Source organism: Hipposideros armiger, unplaced genomic scaffold, assembly GCF_001890085.2.
Source record: "Hipposideros armiger isolate ML-2016 unplaced genomic scaffold, ASM189008v1 scaffold_245, whole genome shotgun sequence".
Taxonomy (NCBI): domain Eukaryota; kingdom Metazoa; phylum Chordata; class Mammalia; order Chiroptera; family Hipposideridae; genus Hipposideros; species Hipposideros armiger.
The window spans coordinates 1702500-1713967 of NW_017731595.1; the positions used below are offsets into that span (position 1 = coordinate 1702500).

Here is an 11468-nt window from a genome sequence, read left to right on the forward strand (position 1 = left end):
GTGTAGGCGAAGACAACCAGAAATCCCAGAAGAAAAACACTTCTGTAAGAAAACCATAGGTCAAATAAGAGGGAAACTAAAATGTAAAATAATTCTAATCAAGTAACATATTAAGGGGAAAAGGAGAGATTTGATATATTTTGCCTAAATGCTATGACTCACTGGGTAGCCTAGAGATCTTGACATTGGACTTGTAGGAGATCTAATCCTAACATCCTGTTTGGTCTGGCACTGAATATTTAATTATAGTAAATGTTCTCACAATTTATTGGTCTTTTATTTATAAATAAAGCAGAGAATATTGTAGCTGCACTACACAAATGTTATTATCCTTGAGGATGTAAAATTAAGTGTAGCTAACCAGCTAAAAGTGGATGGAGGATGGGTGTGAGTAGATGGGAGTAAGAACACAAGTATTAATGTCCCTATTTTACAAAACAGAGAACCAAGAAATAGTGTTGAAATTTGAAGGAATAAGAATAGTGGCTTAAATATATTATTTACTTTAGAAAGACAACCAATACTTTTTTTTTAATGTAACTATCCTTAACTGGCAGAAAGGGAAAGGAAGCAAGGGTAGGTAAAGAAGTTACATTCTCAAATTTCACAGCACAAAGTCCAAAGATATTACTTACATTAACAATTCAACAAATAGATATAAGCATATTATTTAGAGTACTGCAGAAAACCAACAGAAGGACTAAAACTGGAGACAGCTAAAAGAGTTAGCTTCAAGGGAATGAAATTGGTATAGGGAGGGTGTTTTGACAGAAAACTGTGGCTTTCCATTAAAAATGTCTCTGTACTGTTTTTTACCAGAAGCATGAATAACTTTTACAAAGTGTTTTTAAATTAACAGGACCAAAAGAACAGGCATTCAAAAGAGTATGTTTAAACTGTCAAAGAAAACTATTTTTAAACATAAAAGAACTTCTTTGGGATTTTTCAAATAACTCATCTTGCTTTGTGCTCATACGCTCCCTTTTGGTTTAAAAAAAATTGATTTATCATAATTTTCTGTCACAGAATTCTATAATGGAACTTGAACCCTTCCAGATGTCTATAATTCCAAATCTAATTATTCAATACAAAAAGCAATTTACTGATAAACTTGACAACTCTGAGCAGTGAGTCAATATATTATATTTTGAGCTACTGTTACCTAAAAATGGTTTTTCTCTCTTGACCAAAAAAAAAAAAAGATTATACTAAGAACTGCTACTTAAACGGCTGCAAGGTGTCCTACTGTTTTCAATGACAGCAATTCAATTCTATCTCAAAAGTTGTGATCATAGTATATATTAAGTTTCTCGGTCTTGACAAGTGGGGTAAGGAAGGTAGCTACTTCAGGCACTGTCCCTTAGGGAGAGGAAAAACGAAAAAGTATCAATAATTCACACTTATAGTGCATCCTTCACATGACTTTAGGCTATTAAAAGTGAGTTAAATAAATCTCACAGAATTCTCTAAGTTTTACTGTTTTATCAGTCCCCATTTAAAAGATAAGGAAAATAAGGTTCGTTATTATAAACTGGTAAGGTGAGGGACAGGCAATTATCTTGCTAAATCAAACAAACCAAAAGACCTCTCTCTTATCAGAACTTTTAAGACAAAATTGTTTCTTTAGACATAAATCAACTAGACAACTGCCTAAATTTCCAATTTCCATTTGGCAGTGCAACTTCTTTGAGTATTACGATACAGAATTCAGCAACTGCACATAGTTACTGAAACGAGTCAGAAGCCAAACACAGACTAAATTTCAGTGTCTAAGACTAATACCTTAACTGTTCCAGGAATGGTACGAGTACAGCATGTGACTGTCATTTGCTAAAAAGAAAGGGTGGCAAGGGAATAACAGTCATTATTCATTCAGACTTAATTGAAGAATATGGTACCAAAATTATACAAGATGGAGATGATATGAAGCACTCATTTTAATATCAACATACTGGGTTAATAGTTCAGAAAAATGAAGCTGTGTATACGCAGTGACATGTTTAAAACACACACATAATTTAGGTTAAAGAAAACTCAATAACTCGTTCAGGGCCAAACAGAACATGAATATATGGACATGGGGATTTACAAAGGTGTTTTCTTGGCAGTTATTTAAAAACAAAAAGGAAAACCCTTTATCCTACCTAGATGACTTTCTGTATCCCCTATGGACTACATTCCTCAGTCACCAGAGAACCACTATTCTAACAATTGAATCAACTGGTCAAACCTCCCAAAATGAACTTATTCTCAAGAAGAAAACATCATGCAACTAATTACTAAAAATTTTTAAATCTCATAGTAGTCTCTGAATTAACCTATAAAATAGAGAGCCATTGGAAATAGTAAGCCAAGAGTTTAATTCTGAATGGTGGTAGAGCAGGTCACCCTCCATTATCCACAGGGCATAAGGTCTAAGATCCCCAGTGGGTGCATGAAACCTCAGATAGTTCCAAACCCTCTGTGTACTATATGCTTTTCTCCTATACATGCAAACCTATGATAAAGTTTAATTTATAAATTGGGCAATTTCACAGTTAGATTAGTTCTTACCATAGATCTTAATAACCTCAGCATATGATTTTTTTTTTCTTAAGTTGAAAACTTCCACTCTTGTACTTTGGGGCCATTATTAAGTAAAATAAGGGTGACCTGAACACAGGCACTGCGATACTGTGACAGCGGATCTGATAACCAAGATGGCTAACGGGCGGGTAGTGTATATATACAACATGGATATGCTGGACTAAAGGATGATTAACATCCCAGGCGGAAGCGAGATTTAATTATACTACTCAGAACTGTGCACAATTTAAAACTTGTGAATTGTTTAGCTCTGAAATTTTCCATTTAATATTTTTGGACTGAGGTTGACTGCAGGTAACTGAAACAATGGAAAGTGAAACTGCAGATAAGAGGGAACTACTGTATATACAGTTGATGTTTGAACAACACTGGGGTGAGGGGCACAGACCACTTCGCAGTCAATAATCTGCGTATAACTTTTGACTCCCCATAAACTTAACTACTCTTGGTATCCGCAGGAGATTGGTTCCCAGGACCATCCCTCATGTATCAAAATCCGTGGATGCTCAAGTCCCGTTTTATAAACTGCACAGGTGAATGCATACAGTCGGCCTTCCACATCCTCAGCTCCCAACTGCAGAACAAACACACTGCAGATATTTATTGAAAAAAAAGTCTGCATACAAGAGGACTTGTGCAGTATAAACCCATGCTGTTCAAAGGTCAATGGTACTATGCATCTGTGATCCTGAGAGACCACTGATTTTTAAGACACCCTCAATTAAATGTGCACATCAGTTGTGTGATGTACTCTTTCAGAAACACTGAAGTTTTTAAATGTACATTTTTAGAATAAAGAAAAGAGAGTAATTACAAAAGATTATCTATAGAGTACTACTTCATTCTCATGTGGAAAACAAACTTAGATGAGCCCATATAATAAAAGTTCACACTGGAATAAACTAGAATCCATCCACCTTTCAACCTAACAAAAATTTGGAGTCTAAAACCAAATATCATTCCTACAGCAGTATTATATTGTGTCTAATAAAATCACAATGTCTACACTGAACAAAGTTAATTTGGAATAAATGTAATTTAAAATTCACATTTACATATGTGTCAACACACAAAAAAAGCAGTACAGGCAATTCAATGAAGGGCTCAAAACAGATGTTTTATGGAATTGATTAGTCAATTTAATAATATCAAAATTTGTCACTGCAGACATGGTCCAACTACATACTTACAAATATAACACGAGTGTTACAGACATTATCAAGAGAACAGAATGTGATAAAAGCATATCAGTTTTTTTACAAAAGAAATTCTTGCCAAAGAGCAAAAATGCAACAAAGATATAACTATAATCCTCCTCTTAATTCTGAAAGAGATTAATTTATATCATTGTTTAAATAAAATACCCACTTAAATGTTTTCTGTATTGTACATCAGTTTTCTGTAATACCTGAAAGCTGGGATTTTTTTCAAGAAAACACATTTCTATACCAAACTGCTAGTTTTACAATTATAATACATTTCATGAAATTGAGCACATCTGTGTAAAGTACTTTCCTTGAGTTACCATAAAATGTATATAATTATAGCATCTGAGTGTTTCTAGATTAACAACAGCATTAAGTCCTAAGAGGTTAACATATATCTCATTTCTCTAAAGTTTACTAAATGGACTTGAAAACTATGATTGTGGACTTTAACTGGCACAAAGAGTAAATGATAGCATCAGTGTGCGACACCTATGTGCCAAATAAATGCTTCATCACATTCATTCCTCACAGCAGTCCTGTGAAGATGATCCCATTATTATGTCCATTTTACAGAAGAGGAAACCAAGTTTTAGAAATGTTAAATTATGTATCTAAGATCACAGAGCTACTAAATGCCAGAACCTAGACTCAAACCTAGATCCTATCTCTAGAGTTTAAGCTCTGCACTACTTCTGATTAACTATCCCTCATAAAATGACATTATTTGGAAAAGACTTCTCATCTGAATAAAAATCAATGATCAGTAATAAAGTACAACTTAGAATTTTATTTTTAAACTACTTCTAACTTTGAATCTTCCAAACATTAGTACTCAGATGCTAATATCCATGAATGATCCAATCCCTACAATAAAATCAAAATTCTAAGACAACCAGTCAATACATTTTGTGACCCTCGTATAGTAAGCACTGTGGACATAATGTGAATTATAAAGAGTAGGTCCCTACCCTCATGATTCTCAATTTTTTTTCTCAGCTCTCAGAACTTAGGCAGAGATGGGAAAAATAATAACATCACTATCAACTAAATTTGGGGGAAAGGCAAGAGAAAGAATCCTTTTTTTTAATTAAAAATTAACAGTGAAGCAGCATTTTTATATTTAAAACAGATGGTAAATGAGTAAGTCACTTCAGAGACTGTCACCCATAAACAACCCGGAGACTTTCTAGGGGAAGGTCATGAATCACAATTTGAAAATCACAGATTCATAACAATGATTTTACCAATAAAGGGATTCTTTCTATCCAAGAAGCAACTCAAAAGATACTCACTTTCCATGACGTGGTCTCCCTAATAAGACAAGTGCCCATCTGACACCCTACAAAATCTTCACAACATTATTGATTATATTCCCCAAACTGTCTTTCACTTTGTGAGGGGTGTAAATGTCTAACTATTACATTGTTTTATACACCTGAAACTTAAAAAAATAAATAAATAAAACTTACTTTCACCAATGTAATAGTACCAATTTCTATTAAGTGACAATCAGACACATACAGACACCATCTCAAAACTAGATAGCATTCAGACAATGTCTAAAATTTACAGACCACTTTTATTTACACTTCCTAGTTGATATAAAAAAAGTATTAAAACAAAACAAGAACGTTAAATCACAGCATCGGGACGCTCCGAAATTTAATTTACTTTTAAAGTCTTTTCCAAGAGATAGTCAATAATGTAACAACATTAAAGTAGATTCCCTCTGCTGAGTCCACTGACATGCCAATGATCATAAGCAATTGATGTGGCAATGCAGAATCATTCAAATATATACTTTCCAGATCTATCTGTTCTCTAGAGAAAAAGAAAATCTGTATCGAGAAAAAGAAAATCTGTATTAAGACTGACCCACTGCCTAATATAATGAAACCAAGACGCATTTGTTCTGAACTCCAGCATGTCTCACCTTCTTAACCGGGAGCAGTACAAATACACTATTCAGTAACTATTTTAATAGAGTCCTACTCTCTAGTGTCTGTTACTGAACAGAATAAAATGTTTATTGTCAAGTAAGTATAAATCAAACCATCACACTTTTACATGCATTTTCCTGTATATGCTCATCTAACAATACATACACATACACAAACACACTACAGATATGTATTTTATTAATTTGCCATGCTGTTTAACTGACTTTAAATACCAAAAAGTTCATGTTGCCTACAATGAAAACCATGTAAAATAAATAATCTCGAAGAAGAAAAATCCATGAACTTCATGGTTCACATTGCAGAAAAATGATCAAATGCAACAGAAAGACAGAACTTCAGATGATAAAGTGATACTAAAAGTAAAAAGCTTACTATAACTGAGGTACCTTTTAGCACTAGTTGACAATTTAGCAGCTGTTTTGCTGGATATTTTCCCCTCCTTTTTCTTGGGCTGAACTTGCTCTCTTTCTGGTTCTTGCTGAACACTTTCACGTTGGTCTCCATCAGAACTTCCTCCACTAGTGCTTGGGCTGTCATCAACTCTTTGTGCCTCGGTGGCCATTTTAGATCCTAGATTAAAGAAGCAAAAAACATTTATTTAGTTGTGGGAGGACTACAGTAAAGTACCTGGAGAATATAGAGAAAATTAGCCTCAAAGTGGAACAAGTAAAGTGAATACAATATGAATAAACTGGTCATTTACAAAACATTGGGAAATGCCAAAACTTTTCTTTCATTCATTCAAAATGTACTGAAAAGAAAAACGAAAACACATAACACATCACAGCAACATTATTCATGAACTCAAAAAGAGGAAACAACTCAAATGTCTACTAACTGATGAATGGATAAACCAAATGTGGTATGTCCACACAATGAATATTATTCAGCCTTATAATGGAATGAAATACACTATCTACATGCTACAACATGGATGAACTTTGGAAAACATTATGCTAAGTGGAAGAAGCCTGTCACAAAGGACCATAAACTGTATGATTCCATTTATATGAATGTCCAGAATAAGCAGAGACAGAGGCAGGACAGTCAGTCAGTGGTTGCCAGGGGCTAAAAGTGAGGGAAGAAAGGGGAAGGACTGCTAATAGGTACAAAGTTTCCTTTTGGGTTGATGAAAATGTTCTGAAATTCGATAATAGCGTTGTTGCAAAACTGTCAGTATTCTAAAAAACACTGAATTATATATTGTAAAAGGGAGAATTTTATAGTTTGTGGATTACGTGTCAATAAAGCTATTACCAAAAAAAAAAAAAAAATCTAAAGGACTACTCTCCACCAGGCACTGTGCTAGGTAGGCCCTTTGGTCCTGCAAACATGAGAAACTGGTATAGTGGATAAGCCAACTTGCTATACAGTATAACAAAGGTTACTAAAATCAGCCACAGAAACAGAAAGAATAAGGGACACTTTCCCATCCATAGTCAATCAGCAACACATCCTCAGGATTGGGCTAAGGTTAAAATCTTCCCAACTAGTTAGTCAATTGTTCTCAGTAACCTTTGTGATAACAGAAGAACACAGAGGCCTGCACAATTCTAAATAAAAACTGAACCTTATGATGGTGTCAGCATTGATTCAGCAACATACCAAGCAACCACGTTTCACAAGAGATGGAGACTGTACTACGACACTGAGGAGTCTTTTTCCCCCATAGACTGAATGAAATATCCCTCAAGGCCTTCAAATTCCCTCTGCTCTGAGTTCATGCTCCCCAAGCAGCTCTGATTTACCAACTTAATTTCCTCAGTATCTTGATACACAGGTAGCTGTTATAAGCTAGACAGCAGACACAAAAAATTGCAGTAAGTGAAAAGGGATATCCCCTTTTATCTGTCATTCTATCATAATCAATTTCTGAGTTTGATTACTATGAATACATCTCTTATGACCCAACTAGCTTAAAGAGTGCACTTACAAATCCAAACCAAACTGACAAAACCGATGCCTAGGCTCTAAAGGGCCTTGTGCTCACCATGTTACCTGTCACTTAATAACCATTCTGAGCAAGGTATAGCTACCTTTTCAGGCACCTCTTCATTTAAAAACAGAACTACATACCTTTAAGAAGTACCATTAACAACAAAATATACCTTTAAAAGTCACAGATGAATGGAACAAATTCCTTTTGAAAAAGATGCTGTGTTACTCTTAAATTAGGACTTGAAATAAACTGTACTTGATATGATCAAGGATAATAACATGGTAAAGAAAAATACCTCAAATAAAGCGCTGTTTATTACTATAATTAGTCCAAATGTATAGTTAGTTGACAATGATAAAAATTCATCATCACCAAAGGTTTAACTTGTAGCTTGCTCTAAATCAAAGTGATTTCATAATACAGACCTTTAATGGATTGAAATATTTATGGTAAAACAAACCAAAAAGCACTGCAAGAGAATGGAAGAATCAGGAAGCACAGAGGTGAAGAGTCAATAGAAAATACTGAATGCCTTCAATGAGGTATCACACAAATATAGCCACCACCCCTCTCAACCCCAGCAGCTCCCTTTCCCCAAGCCAAACAAAAATAGGTCTGCCCAAGCAGCTCTGAAACACACCAACAGGGAAATCGGACTGCTTTTCTACCTATTCTGTAAATGGAGAGCATCAGTCTCCACAGCTGAGACATCTTTTTATGAGCACTAAAGTCACTTAATAGAATACTGAAATTTTCTATCAGTATATTTCACATATAGCTCTAATGGTCCTAACATATTTCTTGCATTTCTTAAAATTTGTATTTCATTTTAATTCTCATCCTTGGATTCAACATTGATTTTTTTCCCAGCTTATTTCTTTCAGTTAAAATATATCAGAAGTTTAAACCTTATTAAGTATCTACATAAGAGCTTTCAGATGTGCATGGGAATGAGAAAGAGAACAATTCTCAGGGAAAGGCCCTAGGATACGATGTAGCAAAATGCTGCTGGCAGTATTTTAAGAAATGTGAAATGTGAGAAATCATTTTATACCTCTTAAACCAGAAGCAATCCATTACATGACAAATATATAGAAACCGAAATGAAATAAAATTATTTGTTATTAAAGCTGGAGCTTCACAGTTTAATAAGCTATGCCTAGAGTTTCAATTATATATTTCATTAGTTATAAAGCTACACATTCTTCTTAATATTATTTGTGCATTTACGTACTATCTAATAATGCCATGAGTGTACAATTACTTAAAAGATTACTCAATGATGTAATCTGAGCTATATATTGAAACCCAAATTTCATAAACTGCTCCAGAATATCAGAGGACTAAAATTAGTCCCACTTGAGTACTATTAAAAATATTATTTAAAATACCCAAATAGATGTATAACTTCTATAGTTTCACAAGTAGGAAAAAAATTATTTCCACTTTTGACCTAAGATACTTTATTTCATCCAAATCTTAACCTAGGGATGATCAATTCATCAGAGGCCACTAATAACCACACAGAAATTTTTAGAAACAAAGTTTCCATATCATTTTTAAATATCAAGAGTAAGGCAAATTTCTGGTTTTGTTTTTTGAATGCCTAATTACTGGAAAATGTGTGGGAAAAAATTACTGACACTCAAGTGGCAACTAATTTTTATAAAGAAAAATAGTCCATAAGCATTTTGATTAGTTATAAGTATAAAGTTGGTGTTTCGTTTTTCTGAAGTAAAAATGAATAAAAACTACTGAATTAAAACTCTTTTAATGTTATCTTATAAAGCATTTTAAAATTATCTTGATTAATTCCTAAATAGCTAATTTGATCCAATTATCTAAATCCCAGGGTTATAAACAGAGCTACTTATCAATGATAGTTTCAAAGATATTAAGATATTTCAATTTACATTTTTACTTTGGATTCAAAGTAAAATTTGGCTTCTATACATAAAATAGTAAGGTAGACTTTCTTCAAACATATGTTATATTAAGAGTTTAGATATTGTTCCCTCTTCAACACACAAATTATCTAAGCCTGTATTAGCTATGTACTTTATGTTGTAATTACAGTCCTGGAAATTAGCAATATATAGTGAATGAAACTCACATGTTCCATAAAGATGAAATGATTAGGTTATAAATATTACGATAACAAAGAAAAACTATACTCACTCCATAAATCCGGATTTCTGTCCAGATAAGCCTTATAACTATATCTCATGGTATAAAACTGCAAAAGCCAACTGTTCATTTGAGCTTTTACAATAGTTTTCCGAAAACGCTTAACTCTGTCATTTGATATCTTGTATTTGTCTTCCTACTCACGTTTCTAAACTCTTGCAAAATGTAAAATAATTTATATTATATGCACAACATCCAGCAATACCCAGTTTTCCACTTATGTGTAAAGAAATTTACGCAGGAAATAATAGTGGAACACCTGATTCTCGAAGAAGAGGTGCTAGGTCCTGGGGGAGATGGAATGGGGTATGACATTATATGAAAACCCTCCTGATCTGCATCAGCCCCTATACGAAGGAGCATCCAAACTGAGTAAACATAAATATTTTTGTTTCCAAGGTCCAGAGTGAATTATCACATATTCAAAAACATACTTTTTAAAGAATCAGGGATAAAACAAAAAAAGAGCTTTAAACCTTTCTGAAGCGCAAAGATAATCTGAAAGCAAACCCTAGCAATTGCTTTTGTACTTTTAAATAAAAATATTTGAAGAGACTCTCAAGTATACACAATACAGAACGATGAATCCTGAAAACATGCAAATAGGTCTAACAGCCACCGAGCACAGGATGATGTCTTTCTAAAGCAGCCTTAATTTCCTTAAGGGAAGATGGATGGGGACATTTCTGGTTGGTCGTAAGGGGGGGAAAGCCACAAGAAGCTACGCTTTATCTTCATTAGAAATGGTAAAGGGCAAAAGGATCAAAACATTATGAGAGAAGAGGGAGCGAAAGGTTGGGGGGGGGAGATCCAGTTTCAAACCAGGCCAGTGGGGGCTGCAGAGAAGAGACCGGAGAAAAAATGGGCTTCGGCCCCAAAGTGTGACAAGCGCTAGGCTTCACAAAAGACCCATGCAACACACACCCCACACCAGTGCAACACAAACACACCGAACAAGGTCTTCTCGGGGCGGGCCACGGGGGTGCGGCGGCGGCGGCGTGGGAGCTAGACCCGGCACTAGCCAGGAGACACACCATGTGCAGCAATTATGCAATTAGGGAAAATAGCAAAAGATCAAGCCGGGCGCTTTCCACCGTGACATTTATCCTGTACTTTTGCAAAGACTTAGTTCCAGGATGCGGCTGGGAGAGAGAAGGGGCTGGGAGGGCGGCGAAGGATGGGGAACTGAGAACAGACGGGGGCAGAAGATGGGCAGGGAGGGAAGAGGCAGAAGGGGGTGGATGGGAAAGAGGGGGAGGGGTGGAAAGGGCGAGAAACCGGGGCAGGAGGCTCGCGGGAGGGGGCGCAGGGATTGGGGCACGCCAGGCAGCGAGGAGGGAGGAACTAGGGCGCGAGCGGTGTAAGCGGAGACCTGCGACGTGGAGGGGAGGGTGGGGGGGAACACCGACGCGGCCCGGGCGCATACCTGAAGGAGGGGCGTCCGCGCAGGTCGCGGGATCGCGTCCAAGCGCTGGGAGAGAGGGCTGCGGAGGCGAGGGAGACGGGGACTGGAGAGGCCCCCCCAGGACCGGGTGTCCCCGCAGACCGTCTAGCCACCGAAAGCAGGACCCACGCACCACGCACCGG

General features: G+C 35.9%; 1 protein-coding gene across 1 annotated transcript in view; it reads right to left on the reverse strand.

Moving 5' to 3' along the window:
* The window catches only part of LOC109389838 (ubiquitin-conjugating enzyme E2 E2), a 302286-nt gene extending 290824 nt beyond the window's left edge, over window positions 1–11462 (reverse strand). Inside the window, exons 1-2 of the mRNA XM_019655751.1 lie at window positions 11308–11462; window positions 6142–6325 (exon numbers count right to left, since the gene is read on the reverse strand). Of these exons, the coding sequence (XP_019511296.1) occupies window positions 6142–6317 (176 nt within the window). The 5' untranslated portion in view covers window positions 6318–6325; window positions 11308–11462. The remainder of the gene's footprint in view (window positions 1–6141; window positions 6326–11307) is intronic.
* Window positions 11463–11468: the final 6 nt, after the last annotated feature.